At 39.5% G+C, this 15,596-nt stretch overlaps 1 protein-coding gene across 6 annotated transcripts in view; it reads left to right on the top strand.

Annotated features, from left to right (window-relative positions):
• LOC124554066 overlaps positions 1 to 14,626 on the top strand; it is a 47,533-nt gene extending 32,907 nt beyond the window's left edge. For 5 of the 6 annotated variants that reach the window (XR_006968225.1, XR_006968226.1, XR_006968228.1 and 2 more), the window contains one exon: positions 14,294 to 14,626. Coding sequence is in view for 1 of the 6 variants with exons in the window: in XM_047128111.1 (XP_046984067.1) it covers positions 14,294 to 14,597 (304 nt within the window). In the remaining 5 variants the exon portion in view is untranslated. Of the gene's footprint in view, positions 1 to 1,108; positions 1,367 to 14,293 lie in introns of those variants that run through there. The other variant, XR_006968230.1, reaches the window with a different exon arrangement.
• Positions 14,627 to 15,596: the final 970 nt, after the last annotated feature.

Genomic DNA, 15,596 nt, shown 5'->3' with positions numbered 1-15,596 from the left:
CGATTACTGGATAAATAGTACAATTCTCAAGGCTGTCAATTGAACTAAGTACCTGGGTGTTAAAATTACGAACAACTTCAGTTGGAAAGACCACATAGATAATATTGTGAGGAAGGCGAGCCAAAGGTTGCGTTTCATTGGCAGGACACTTAGAAGATGCAACAAGTCCACTAAAGAGATAGCTTACACTACACTCGTTCGTCCTCTGTTAGAATACTGCTGCGCGGTGTGGGATCCTTACCAGGTGGGATTGACGGAGGACATCGAAAGGGAGCAAAAAGGGCAGCTCATTTTGTATTATCACATAATAGGGGAGAGTGCGTGGCAGATATGATACGGTAGTTACGATGGAAGTCATTAAAACAAAGACGTTTTTCGTCGCGGCGAGATCTATTTATGAAATTTCGGTCACCAACTTTCTCTTCTGAATGTGAAAATATTTTGTTGAGCCCAGCCTACATAGGTAGGAATGATCATCAAAATAAGAGAAATCAGAGCTCGAACAGAAAGGTTTATGTGTTCGTTTTTTCCGCGCGCTGTTCGGTAGTGGAATGGTAGAGAGATAGTATGATTGTGGTTCGATGAACCCTCTGCCAAGCACTTAAATGTGAATTACAGAGTAGTCATGTAGATGTAGATGAAGTTATTTTGAAGGAAAAAAGAATCTTTTTTCTTATGAACTTCTGCTAAAACAGCTTCTTTTTTTGTTGTGGGCTTCATTGTTAATAGAAAGCTTGTGATTTTGATGTATAATTTCTTGTCTCCTGTGCCAGAATTTGTGGTTTTTCCCACATCCCCCACAACCAGTGTGACACTTTGTAGCATAGTTAATTTTCTCATCTGTAAATTGTAAAAAAAAGAAAACCATTAATTTTTATTTGAGTGACAGTAGTGTTTTCATTATTTCATGCAGGTAATATCAAAGAATTTAGACATTGCGTATGAAATACTCACTGCTGAGCTGTTTTCAGGCTACTTGTGGAACAGCCTGTTTGCATAGTGCTCATATCCTCAGCTGAAACTTGCAAAGTAACATCCATGCACTTCACTTGTTTTGTGAAACTAATATGTTGACATCCTTTCTCTGTGTTGAGTTACAGGCAGCCATTGGGTGGACAGTAAATGGTAACAAATGAACAAGTTTTAACTAGTTATGCCTTCAAGCATGTTTTTTCTGCATACAGAAGTTTGTTACATACACGGCACTTGACACTGCTTGTGAGAAAACATTATTAATCAGCACTGATGGTCAACTTGGTCCCTAGCACCCACTAGTGGGCGTCCGAACCTTCATAGCAGGCAGCAGACAGTTGGAGGTTAAAATATTTACTTTGGGGTTTCGCAAAACTTTGGAAAAAAAAATTAGGTTAGTAATTATTAATTTATTCTTCAACTTGATGCAACTCTGCTTTATAAATTTTATAATGCGAAGTTACTTCCCCACTTTAGAAATCATCATTACTGTGGAATGGTCGATGGTTAGAAAATTTTAATAATAGAGCTACATTTTCCTAGATGTGGAAAAACTTATCGCCTGTGGATTGCGCTTGTCTTTTGCTGTCCGAAGTGGGCAGCAGGACAGAAATGAAATGTTTTTCTAGGTGTGGGGCAGTGCATGTACAATCATAAAAAATTGAAATTTGTGTATTTTATAATTCAACAGCTGTACATGATAGTGATATGAGATCTACATTCTTACGTCTTTCATTAACACAATGAAAATTTTGTGCTGTTTTTCACGCTAATCAGCATTTATCACGATTTTTGGACAGCATGGTTGTAGAGATGAAGCAGCAATTAGTATTATTAATTCCACATCAACACCACCATACGAACACACCAGCTGCTACCATGACGACGGCATCCTCGCTACACAGACTAGAGGGCGCCTGATATACGCTTTATAATCCATGGCAACTGCGTCCTCACCACAAGGAGTAGAGGAATTTGTAGTCCTTCCATATTAGCCGTTTTAGTAAATTGACTCAAATGTTTTCTACGTAAATGTACGAATAGATACATTATAATACAAGGCAACACCAGTTTTTGTGTGTCACAAATTGTTTTAATCTATGTTATGGCACATAATTAATATACTTTTACGAGTTGACTACGGAACATTTTTTGTTATTTCATTATTAACACTATAATTGTAACTCATTTTAAATGAAATGGTTCCGCCTTCTGTTATTTACTGTAACTTAAATTTAGGTTAAACCACGGTGACTAGTAATTACATATAATAAACTGTATTAAATACCGTTGATCGCCACTGGGGGGTGTTGCTGTCTATTCACATGATACCAGCACGCTATTTAAGCCCATACGAAGGGTGAGTCTCGCATAGTTAACTGCCGTTATGTAGACAGGAGTGACACCACCAACAGTCAACCAGTGGGTAACATACTTTAAATTTACGTAATTTTAGCTATAGTATAATGGAGTCTTTCTGATGGGTATCTATTCTTTCACAGTGTAAATGCCTAGATGATGACCCCTACGTCGGGTTGAAACCGGTTGGCGGTATAATAATAATAAATGTGATTAAGACTGTTTTTGAGTAATTAATATTGATCATGCCATACCTCCCAAACTAGGTGTTGTACAACACAATTTTATAACTGGCTTCAGTAGAACAGTGAAGTGATAAATTAAAATGTGTGACTTGGAATTTGTAGCAAACCAGCATTTGAAATGTATTATTTGACAAGCTTTTTCATATTACATTTTTTTGTGGGAGATCAGAGCAAGAAATATTTTCGGAAAGATTTGAAAACATTTTAACAGTTTGTTGGAAGTGTGTGGGTGCTACAGTTTTCTTTGGATGAGAGTAGTATTTTGTAGTTCATTGGCGCCATGTGAGTTCAAGCTTGCTGCAATGAACATTTTGGTATTACAGGCACAGTGGACTGCAGCGCAACATTAGTTGTGGGGCAGTAAAGGCAAAACGTGCAGTGGAGTGTGCAGTCTAAAGGGAAGGAGACTGTGTGTTATTGGGAAGAGTATTCAGAAAGTGCAAAGCAATGATGCAAATTTCTGTGTGTTGTGAAGGATCGAATAACATTTTAGTACCAAAACGGTTGCGAGGCGATGGAGGAAATTAATGCACTGCTCATGGATGATATGATGCCCTGGATAGGTGTTGACGATTATGTCAAAGCTAAGGTATTCACTGTGACTAACAGATTCACTGATTAGTTCAGTGGGCCGAATTTTAAATCATTCACAGTACTAATCACAGTAACAACATCCAACTCATTATAATGGTGGTTAAAGCTCAGTACACATGAATTCACTGATGTTTTATAGTGGACATAATCAAAGACATTTCTTCTTACATGTTTCATTCAGTTTTCTTCAGATTTCTCCCCAAATTAACTCATTTTGCATCTAGTTTCTCATCCCGGTGTCAGCTGCGTTCCACAAATTATGCCGTTTGGACACGAATTTGATAAGTTGCTCACTGTTTGAGGCAGAGCATCAGTCAGCTGACATTTCTGGTGAATAATTAGATCAGGAGAATTACGTAGTCTTAATGCCCGTGCATGTGAAAAAAAATGCTGCAGCTGTCATCTGGTATTTTCCTGCTGCTCAGTTGACTTTCCCACTACAAGCGCCCTCAAGCAAATTGCTGCAGTATGCGAGACATACCCTTCCTGAGGCATGCTAGTGTGTCCCACAGTGGCACTGTTTTGCCGGACACTAGGCAAATGGTCTGCTATGTTCGCATTGTGCAAGTGGGGAGTGCAGTCTCGCACGTTGCGGGAAATTCCCGCAGCTAGGAATACGTTGCAGTGATACAAAAGTGGATGGTAGGTAAAAAAGGTTCACTACCCCTGCTTTAATAAATCAGACTGCCATGTATAAAACAACTTCAAATATGTGTTTACTTTACAGGTGATTGGTAGCTTTTTGGATAGCAGGTTTCCTGCAGCAAACTTGATCAACTGCCAGCTTTACAGCTGCTTCCCAGTTTGGGTCCACACATTGAAGATCCTTTGCAAAAATTAGTTTCCAGGTCATAAAAGGTTTTCCCCTATTTCTGCAGTCATCTGTTAGTTTCCACACCACTGATGATTTGGGGATTCTACCATCCTTCAGGCATAGAACATGGCCCACAAGTGTCATTCTTTATTCAGCAATGGTATTGTTTGGGCTGTGCGGACAACCCTGTGAAACATGGTCACGATGGCTAATATAAAAAATTTACCCCGAGTGTCATCAGTGAGAAACACTTAAATCATGTGTCAATTTTGTTGACATTTCCTAGGTTCCGCACCCGTGCCTGGCCGTCACTAGGATGACAGACAGGAGTGCACCTGCAGCTTAGTATAAGTGCTTCTAGAGTCTTAATTCCTGTATAGATCAGATTGGGTGGAAGACTGCAGAAGCCCTTCCCAGTTCAGCTAGTGATGTCTGCATCTACACCTCCACTACACTGAAGTGACAAGTCACGGAATTCCTCGTAATATCTTCTCGAACCTGATTTTGTCCGGCATAGTGCAGCAATTTGACATGGCACAGACTTGACAAATCGTTAGAAGCATGCCACAGTAGTAATGAGCCAAGCTGCCTCTATAGCTGTCTGTGTTCACGAAAGTATTGCCAGTGCAGGATTTTGTGGAGAACCGTCACATGAATGTTCAATGAGATTCGTGTTGGGTAATCTTGGTAATCAAATCATTCACTCGATTTGTTCAGAATATTCTTCAAACCAATCACAAACAATTGTGACCAATTGACATGGCGAATTGTCATTCCGTCTTTGTTTGGGAAAATGAAGTCTACGAATGAATGGCTGCAGGTGGTCTCCAAGTATTGAAGTAAAACTATTTACAGTCAACGACTGATTGAGTTGGACCAGAGGACTACAGTCCATTCCATGTAAACACAGCCCACAACATTATGGAGACACGGCCGAGGCTTCGTGGGATCTGCACCACACTTGAACCCTACCGTCAGCTCATACCATCTGAAACTGGGGTTCATCTCACCAGGTCTCGATTTTCCAGTCACCTAGGATCCGACCGTTAGTCACGAGCCCAGGAGAGGTGCTGCAGACGATGTCGTGCTGTTAGCAAAGGCACTCGCATCGTTTGTCTGTTGCTGTAGCAATTAATACGAGATTTCACTGCACTCTCCTAACAGGTGTGTTTGTCGTAAGTCCCACTGATTTCTGCGGTTATTTCATGCAGTGTTGCATGTCTCTTAGCACTGGCAACTCCACGCAGCACCACTGCTCTTGGTCGTTAAATGGAGGCCGTCAGCCACTGCATTGTCTGTAGTGAGAGGTAATGCGTGAAATTCGGTATTCTTGACACTGTGGATCTCGGAATATTGAATTGTCTGATGATTTCCGAAATGGAATGTTCCACGTATCCGTCTCTGACTAGCATTCCGCATCCACAGTCTGTTAATTCCCACCGTGTGAGCATAGTCGTGTTGGAAACCTTTTTACATGAATCACCTGAGTACAAATCACAGCTCCCTGTTGTACTGCTGTTGTATAACTTGCGTATGCAATGATGCTGCCATCTGTTTATGTGCATATGGCTTTCCCATTACTTACAAATAAGACTGCTGAGATATGGAAATTGGTCAACACCTTGCAGTACCTTCCGTTGCATGATAAGTTCAATAGGTACATTTCCACGTGCTACGCATATTGTTTTTGTTTCATCACTATTTCTTTTCAGTCCTAGAGGCATGGCCGCTCCACCCAGCTCGGTAACTAGTAGTTGTAAACTGGGTTGTGTTTCTGTCGACATAACAATGTCATCAGCAAAATCCAGGTCCTTAAATCTGTATTACATGACACACCGAAGGTGTAAAAGTGAGGTGTGGCCAACATGCTATCTAGCAGCAAAACAGGCGAAGCTATGATTTTAGCAGACTGTTCATCTGCCAGGTTGAAGTGGGAGAGGTTCTGTTAACGCAGGTGGCGTCTGTTCTATTCTGTCGTGTGTCCGTGTGTGTGCAGTAGAGGCGGTGACTCCATGGGTGCACAGAACGCAGCCTTGCGAGCGGGCTTTCTACTAGTTATTGTTTTCGTTAGCAGTCAAAACACACGGATTGATTCGACAATTCCGCATAGTATCGTGGGTATTTTTTCAGTAAGCAGTAGCTTATAAATACATTAATGAAAGTAGTGAAATTGCGTATTTTTGTATCCCTGTTGAAAGAAAGCTCTATATCTAATGATAGCTTCTTATTGTAGCAATGAAATGGAATAAAAAGAGCTTTCAAGTGATAATTAAAAAATACAGCAAGGAAAGGTGTCGCTATGATCTAACATATTTTGTACCACAATAAGGCAATCTACAGATCTACGAATGATTCATTCTGGGTTTATACAAGTTAATGTGCCCATAATTTTACTTTTGATAGGTGTGTGAGGTGTGTGTGTATATATCACGTAAATTGGTGAAAGTAGCACACTCATTTGATTCCATAACATCTGTATTATTTCAGCACGCCAGGAAGGAAAGCTTGGCCAGAATGGGAGAAAAAGTGAGAACAGTTGTCTGGTGTAATGAATGAGGAATGTAAAGCGCACTTAGCCTCCTTATGTTTGCATTATTCAGCTGAACTCAAAAAGATGGGGGAAAAAACGCATAGTAGCTCAGGCGGGACCACCCATAAACTAAGCGTGTGGCGGTTCGACCTGTTGGCGTATTTGAAAGGCCACATAGTGCCTAGAAAACTGCTGAAAAATATCCCAATCTCTGTTGTGCGTACTAATTTTTGTCACTCTGTCATTGCACATTTTCTGCATTATGTAAGATAGCTTATCCTATTGTAGGAATCTACATTGATATCAACGGTTAATTTCTGATACTAAAAATATACTTCACAGGGTTTGGACACGTCCACTTAGTGCAGAAATTGTTGATTTGTGTGATGATGTGCTAGTGCTTTCAAATACAATGCTTCCACTTTGTGTGTGCTCCTCATGTCATTTCTGTGAGTGAAAACATTCACATGTCAAATGCACAGTAGTAGAAACTTTGATGCAAGCACACTGGTAGTAATAAATGAAATAAACTTAAAATACCCCAAATACATGTAAGGCAGAACGGTGGACTGAGAACATTTTTTGTGGTCTCTTGTGCAGAAGTATCCACTAGACTTTTTGAAAAATCTGATACATCACTGTGTGTACTAGTTTGTAGAGACGCTCCTGTATCAGTTTCAGAACAGGTAATGTCAATGATCTTTAATAGGAACTGCTGAGCAATGTATTTGTTTGTAGCATACTCTAATGCCTAAGACAATCAAAAGCAATGCGAAATTGGATTGCAAAAATTCACACCTATCTGTCATAGATTGACTTAATTGATATGTATAGCCGATCTTCTCTGGATTGCCGGCTGCGTTGATCTCCAAAACCTTCTTCTTTGAAGAATACTGCTGGTTACCAGGAATTTATAAGACTCTCTCTCTCTCTCTCTCTCTCTCTCTCTCTACTTTTGAAATAATTTAGTACTCGATGAATACTTTTAGTTCAGTCTTGGTACATTTCAACTTCCACAAATAACATATTCACCATTTCTCACATCAATATTCGAATGTATACAAGTAAACCGATTCGTCTCGCTTTAGACTCGATAAAATACATCTGAAGTAAAGTTGGTTTAACAACCACATAATTTATGAACCCGTCTTACCTCTAGAGAGTCCAGCATGTGAAGTACTTAAAAATCTGGAAAAAAATAAAAATCTATTTTACACTTCACTGTCACTTCTTGATAATTCATTTCGTCCCTGGAGTTGTCCTCTACTTTAGACTTCTTTACTCGTAACAGATACTATGTCTACCTATATTCCGACTCGACATTCTTTAACAATTATCACAATTGATTCCTCTCAGGTTTATGCTATCTTTCCTTGCTCATGCCTCCCTATCTACTTGACGTGGAATCCTCCTAGTTATATGTATATATCCAGGATGGTCCACCGGAAGTTTCAGATGAGATTATCTCCAAAATTATCTAGTAAAATTATATGCTAAAAACAGTGGATAAGACAAGTTCGTAAGCTCAGAGCAGGACATCAAACGATACTAGACGTGATCCACAGCCCGCTCCCCCTTCAGTAGGGCATGGTGCAACTTTTAAATTTTAAATGGAAACACCTATTTTTTATTGCAGATTCGGATTCTCCATAAAAAAGTAATCAAGTTATGTCTGAAACATTTTTAAACCATTGACAGAGGGCACTGAAATCGAGAAAAATTAAAATTGGGAAGAACTCAGATTTATTTAGAATAATCCGAGGAGGACGCATGAAATCAATACAAAATGTGCACCCATTCTTTCATTACGCCAAATTAAGCTATTTTTTATTTTTTACAAAATGTATGCTACCCGCCACAGTATTTGATGGCGGGAGGCAGAATGGTATTAAAATCTCGTTACGGAACTCTTCACAATTTCATTACTCATCTGACTGTGGCGCTACCGTGGCCAAACTGGGAACTATGGCTCAATATAAAGCTCGGTGTAATGCGATCAGACGTCACTTAACTTTCAGATTGTGAACCGTAAACATCAACTGACGAAAGTAAATTATTCTTTAGCGAAACATGGTTCACTATCCTCCTACAGAGATTGTTGATATGATGTTAATTTTAGGTGGATGCCATAACAATTAAGCTGCAGCTGCAGAATTGTATGCATATCGTTTCCCAAACAGGTGACATCCAAGGGAAAATATTATTCGAAATTGCACTCGACGTGCTCGAAATGGTTACATGCACCGTCCACCTCGTCATCGTGATTACAATGAAAATTGCGCTCGTACCCTACCATTCTCACCTGCGTTCAACTGGATTCTGAAATGAGTAGTCGTGCGATTCAGAGACAAACTAGAATAACGAAATCAACTGCTTTGAGGATTTTGAAGGCACATAAATATCATGTGTGTCATATTACACTCACAGAGGCCTTAATGCAAAAAGATATGCAAATACGCGTGCATTTCTTCCAATGGGCTTTGGAAATAAGAGGTGGCAATGACTTTTTTTAGATACGTAATGTTCACCAATGAAGCAACATTCAAAAACAATGGCGAATTAAATCAACGTGATTGTCATTATTGGTCCCCTTTCAATCCACACAGACCCATTGACAATCAACACAAATGGTTATTAATGGTCTGGTGTGGAATTTTAAACAGTAACTTGATAGGACCGTATTGTTTTGACCAAAATGTTACTGGGGAATCTTGTTTACAACTTCTCTGTGATTATTTGTTGGAGCTAATGGAAGATGTTGATTTAGAAACTAGACAACAAATGTGGTTCCAACAGGACGGAGCAGCTCACCATTATGCTAAAAATTTGCAGAACGTTGTAACTGTACGGTACCCTGGTCAGTCGATAGGATACGGCGGACCGATTCAGTGGCCTCGGCGGAGCGATTCAGTGGCCTCCACATTCACCAGACTTAACATCTCCTGATTTTTTTTCTTGTGAGGTTATTTAAAAAATACTGTTAATGAAAGACAGCCCACAACGCAAAACGATATGGAGCAACGCATTTGAAGAGCGTGTGTAGCCGTACCACGGTATGTGCTGCTCAAAACTGTGAACAACTTACGCAGACGATTGACTTTATGCATTGAAGCAAATGGGGATGATTTTGAACAATTTCTTCGAGGATAATTTCATTAATTAAGCACCCCAAATTGTGAGAGGCAAGGGGACTCAAATTAATGAAGCATTCCAACATCTGAGGGGCAAGGCGACTCACACTAATGAAGCACCCTATGGGAACATCATTCTACTATGTCCATGTCATTGTTCCTGGGTAACGCTAAAAGTAGGATACAGTACATTTTGTACAGCAATAGCTTAATTTGGCGTAACGAAAGAACTGGTGCACATTTTTTATCGATTTGATGCGTCTTCCTCGCATAATTCTAAATAAATCAGAGTTCTTCCACAATTTTACTTTTTTCTCGATTTCAGCACCATCTGTCAATGGTTTAAAAAATGTTTCTGACAAAACTTGATTACTTTTTTATGGAGAATTCGAATCTGCAATAAAAAATGGGTGTTCCCATTTAAGATCTGAAAGTTGTCCTCCGCCCCACCCAAAGGGACGGGAGCTGGAGGTCACATATAGTATCATTCGATGTCCCCCTTTGAGCTTACAAACTTGTCTTACCCCCTATTTTTACCTGATGTATAGTTTTCGAGATAATCTCATCCGAAACTTCAGATAGACCACCCTGTATATGTTCCTATATATACACATGCAATGTAGAACGGTCACAATAAACAACAATGTGTGCCTATTTCCTCCTGTACACAAACCTTAAGTCTCCAACACGTGAGGGTTCTCACTGTTTGACAGGTTTCTAGTCAGTAGTTTCATTGTTTGTGTATCTCATGGATCTGATATTAACTTCACTTGAGCAAGTGCAAACCAGTAATTCTCGCTGAATTTTGTGTGGGAGTGTCCCCACTGCAAAACAATCACCACTTTACTAGGTAACACAACATCAGGTGAAGTTATTCCATTTTCTACTCTATACTGGATAAATTTGAATCCTTTCCACAAGTCACCTATATCCTTGCTGGTATTACTAAGTTTGGAAGAAGCAATAGTCGAAATGTTTCCGGAGGTTACTCTTGTGGCAACTCCTCAATCTATCATTTCTTCAAATGGTTCCTCCAAGCTACATACACTTTTAATAACAAAGCTGGATGTATTCGCTTTGAAATTCCATCGTGCATTATTTACTCATGTACTGACAACTCGTATACTGACACCTGTAATTTGCGATTGAATAATAGACATTAATTCCTTAGACTGATCTACACTCTCTTTCGAAGTACTTAAACCTTGTCTTACATTGTACACGACTTTTAAAGATTCTAAAGAATCATGGCTGCTTTAGAAACTGAATTTGATGCCAAATGTAATAATGTAGAATCAAAACCTATTGAAATTTTAGAATCTTTAAAATTCGTGTACAATGTAAGACAAGGTTTAAGTACTTCGAAAGAGAGTGTAGATCAGTCTAAGGAATCGATTACTAGATTCTTTGCTTTGAGTGTCTACTCTGATGTTCAACAAACCTATATTTGTCATCTGAATATTTAAAGTTTCATACTGATCCTTCAATTTAGAATCCATTGCGTTTATTAAGTCTAGTTTTTCATTCAAAATCCCACTTTAGAATTTAGTGATTTCATCACTGTGTCTATTTCTCTACTTAAATTAGCGCTCTGTGCAGTGAGTTTTTCACTTGAAGTTGCACTTACTTCATTTCTCAAGGAAGCACCCTGGTCATCTATTTTATCATTTGAGTATTTACTGAGTCTAAATTAAGACTTCGAGCATTTAAAGTTTTTAGTTCCTTTCTTAAAGAAGTATTTTGAGCAGTCAGTTTGTTTCTTGAAGCTGCTGAATCTGCACTTTGGTCATCTATTTTATCACTTAGTTTTAATCAAATTCACTAATTCAGACCAGTCTGGCACCACCTCACTCACTTTAATTGCTATGGCTGGTTCTGAAGTTTCCCGAATTCTGTGTATTATCCATATTTGTCTTAGTTCTTGATCTAGTGATCATTTAACGAATTAACTCTAAGCATTGTAGCTACACTACTACAGTCTAGTGACCAGTTTCTTCGACTTTGTACTCGAACAATTATTATTTTCCCCTCACCCGGTGTGAGTTCAGGCTGCATCGATGAGCAGGTGTGGAATCGGCACTGGTGAACAATAACTGGTGCCGGTGGCATCGGTTGCTGGTTTTCGTGTCTGCATCGGTGTGCGGATGTAGAATCTGCGCCGGTTAGCAGCAACTGGTGCCGGTGATGTCGGATGTTGTCTCTGCGCCTGCATCCCTGTCTAAGAAGGGCTGTAAGCTAACTATTGTGGATCTAATATGTATACCACAGAGGTCTGTACCTGCCCTGTCTGAAGTCATAATACAGATTGGCACATCGTATACCGTTAGGCATAAACACGTATTCCCTATACGCTTCTCTAAACTGTTGTATTAATTGTTGTAAATTAGGCTTATAAAACCATAACTCTTCTAAAACAATTACAGCTGCAGAATAGTTTATCTTGTTCCCATAGAATGTAATTGCAAGTTCGTCGATCCGTTGTTGTGTGGTAGGTACAAGGAATGCCGATCGCAGTTCGTCCGGGTAGTTCCTTATATGTTCCCAATTTTGATAAAAGAATTCCAACGCAGACATTTGCTGTAAAATACAATTTTTATTTAGAACATAACTGTTCCTTTTCTTTTACAGAAGGTCATATATACTCTATTACGTACTACATAGGTAACATATTTTACTTCACTCTGTACATTATCATTTTTTTCAGGTTCGTCACCAGCAATTTGGAGACCAATATAGAACGGATTAGTACCTTGAAATAACTTGTTTTTACATTTACACATGGTTTCTAAATCAGGCCATCCCTTAACCTTATTAATATCTGCACTTTGTTCTGGTTTACAGTATGTGACAAATTTAAACCTATTTTTCCTGGTATATTTCCGCCAAGGAACGCCAGATGAATGTTCCGGTTTCAAACTAAATGCCCCCAACTTGTTGCTGCACGCAATATGCACTCTCTCTAATGCACCTTGGTCTTCAAATATCTTCTTGTTAGCTCTATCATCAACTGTTAGTCTCTCTACCCTTACATTAATTCTATACACATATGTCACTATCTTATTTATTATAAGAATATATGTAGAATCAGCACCGGTTAGCAGCAACTGGTGCCAGTGATGTCGGATGTTGTCTCTGCATCTGCATCCCTGCAGTGCGTGTGGGAGCTGGATATTCCCCACACCGTATCTTCTTAGTTGAATTATTCTCGTTGCATCTCTTCTTAGTCTAATACATCGAGGTCATCTTTTCATTCTTTTAACATTATTACTTTCGTACATCTTTCACTGTGTTACAGTCACACCATTTTTTATTTAATTTTTGGACTTAATCCATTTACATGAAACAGTTCTCTTGTCTTGTTATTCCTGATTGCTATGGCAACACATCATATCTTCTGCTTCGATTTTCTCTCAGAATTCCCATTTTTTTCAAGTCCTGTCACAGTGATATTTGACATTAGAAATTTAAAAAATATTTACCTATGTGCTTATATCTTCGAAAATAGCCTCTGAAATACGTACATAATTACCAAAGATTTAAATCACTTCATGCTTCCTGAAAGTTTTTTTACATATTTGAAAAGTTACATATGAAACATTACATTAATTTTTTGCTTCAAGGTACGCTGTACGTAAAATTTTAAATAAGTGACATTTTAGTTTATTTTTTAATATGAAAGTGGACATGTTTTCTATTATCTTTATGTTGTTTGGCAAACAGTTGCATAGAAGGCATTTTGCTTTTACAGGCTCTTCGTCAGTTAAGTTGACCCAATTTCCTTCAGTATGTTTTTTTTTAAATTTTGTTATAGTTCCGGATATTACTGTTTAACAATGCAGCATGGTGACTTTTTATGTAAATACATACACAATCAGAAGCTTTTGAAAAGTCTAGAAACATACCACAAACTTTCTTTTGTCCATCTAGTGCCATAGTTGAATACAGTATAAATTCAGCTGTTGCTGTACTGCTGGATCTACCTGTACTAAATCTGTGCTAGGCATCAGAGTGTGGCATTTTTTCTTTACAATTTACTATTGTTTTTAATTGCACGTTCTATTATTTTAGATGAGACAGGTGTAGTAGTTGTTGTTCGGTAATTTCCTGGATCTTTCTTGCTGCACTTTGGAAATGGGGATCACCTTACTCTTTCTTAAACATGTCTGGAATAATCTTCCATCCATGGCTAAATTTATTAAAAAAGTTAGAGGCTTTACCACCCACTGCAGTTGAGTAGATACAACATCTCATCTGTCAGTATTTTTGTTTTTTAATCGATGTATTTTTACTAGTTCAGATTCATTTGTTGAGAGAAAGAGAGTTTTCTCACGAGGAGTATTTCAAATGATTGTCAGTAGAGTTTTGCTTTGTTAGTTTGCCCACTGCCTCACCCTAATGTTGATTTATATCACAGACTTCTTTAGTGTTTTTCTTTATAGAAAATAAGAAAGGGATTCAACACTGACCTTTCCATATTATTGTATAAATTTATTGCAGCAAATCAGTTGTTCTAACATTCAGGTTTCATACATGTTATTTACACCAATAATTTTATACAGTCTAGTGTATTTGGCACAATCAATTTTAATTGTAATGTTATAACATGTTTACAGTGCAATATTTCATAAATTCCTTTTTTTTTTTCTAGTACTCACAAGACATTTACAGTGGGGTGTGCAGTTGAGAACAGTTCGCCATCTACCCCTCAGTGCTCACCAGAATTATTCAAAGTGGAGCACTATGCCAATTTTAAGAAGCTGGCCAAAGATGTCCTGGTAAGCAGCACATTGTCAGTGCTGCGAGACATACAAACAGCAATGAATGGGAGCAATGAGGATGAGGAGTTGGGCCAATATGTTGCAGCTGAGGTGATTACAACTAAAAATAGAAAATTGAAGGCAGAGACAAAGTGCCTTATCATGGGTGCAATTCAGAAAGTTACTGATTGTTAATTTTTAAATAAAAGATTGAAAATTAAAAATTGTGCTTCTTTATAGCTTCCCACTGCCAGGATACATACCCTACAGGATTGAAATATTCACAGGATTCTCACTCACTTCTGTGGCACGTGATAGTGTCCTGTTTCCGTCCTGTTGCAGTAAGCTTGCGAGAGATTTGTTACACCACCAAGACCCATTTCCTATGGTATACAGATCTGTGTCTTGGACATCAGTACTTGCCAGATAAGTGCTATCTGCAGCATCAATTAAATAACTGTACAACAATCAAACAATGGAAAATCCAGGATGGAATGTAACAATATTACGAAAGGAAAGTTGCCACTCACCATATACACTCCTGGAAATGGAAAAAAGAACACATTGACACCGGTGTGTCAGACCCACCATACTTGCTCCGGACACTGCGAGAGGGCTGTACAAGCAATGATCACACGCACGGCACAGCGGACACACCAGGAACCGCGGTGTTGGCCGTCGCAGCATTTGTGCACCGCCGCCGTCAGTGTCAGCCAGTTTGCCGTGGCATACGGAGCTCCATCGCAGTCTTTAACAATGGTAGCATGCCGCGACAACGTGGACGTGAACCGTATGTGCAGTTGACGGACTTTGAGCGAGGGCGTATAGTGGGCATGCGGGAGGCCGGGTGGACGTACCGCCGAATTGCTCAACACGTGGGGCGTGAGGTCTCCACAGTACATCGATGTTGTCGTCAGTGGTCGGCGGAAGGTGCACGTGCCCGTCGACCTGGGACCAGACCGCAGCGACGCACGGATGCACGCCAAGACCGTAGGATCCCACGCAGTGCCGTAGGGGACCGCACCGCCACTTCCCAGCAAATTAGAGACACTGTTGCTCCTGGGGTATCGGCGAGGACCATTCGCAACCGTCTCCATGAAGCTGGGCTACGGTCCCGCACACCGTTAGGCTGTCTTCCGCTCACGCCCCAACATCGTGCAGCCCGCCTCCAGTGGTGTCACGACAGGCGTGAAT

The sequence above is a fragment of the Schistocerca americana genome, chromosome 11 (genome assembly GCF_021461395.2).
Source record: "Schistocerca americana isolate TAMUIC-IGC-003095 chromosome 11, iqSchAmer2.1, whole genome shotgun sequence".
Lineage (NCBI taxonomy): Eukaryota > Metazoa > Arthropoda > Insecta > Orthoptera > Acrididae > Schistocerca > Schistocerca americana.
Note: the sequence above shows the minus strand (reverse complement) of the source record. Positions and strands in the feature narration are given on the sequence as shown.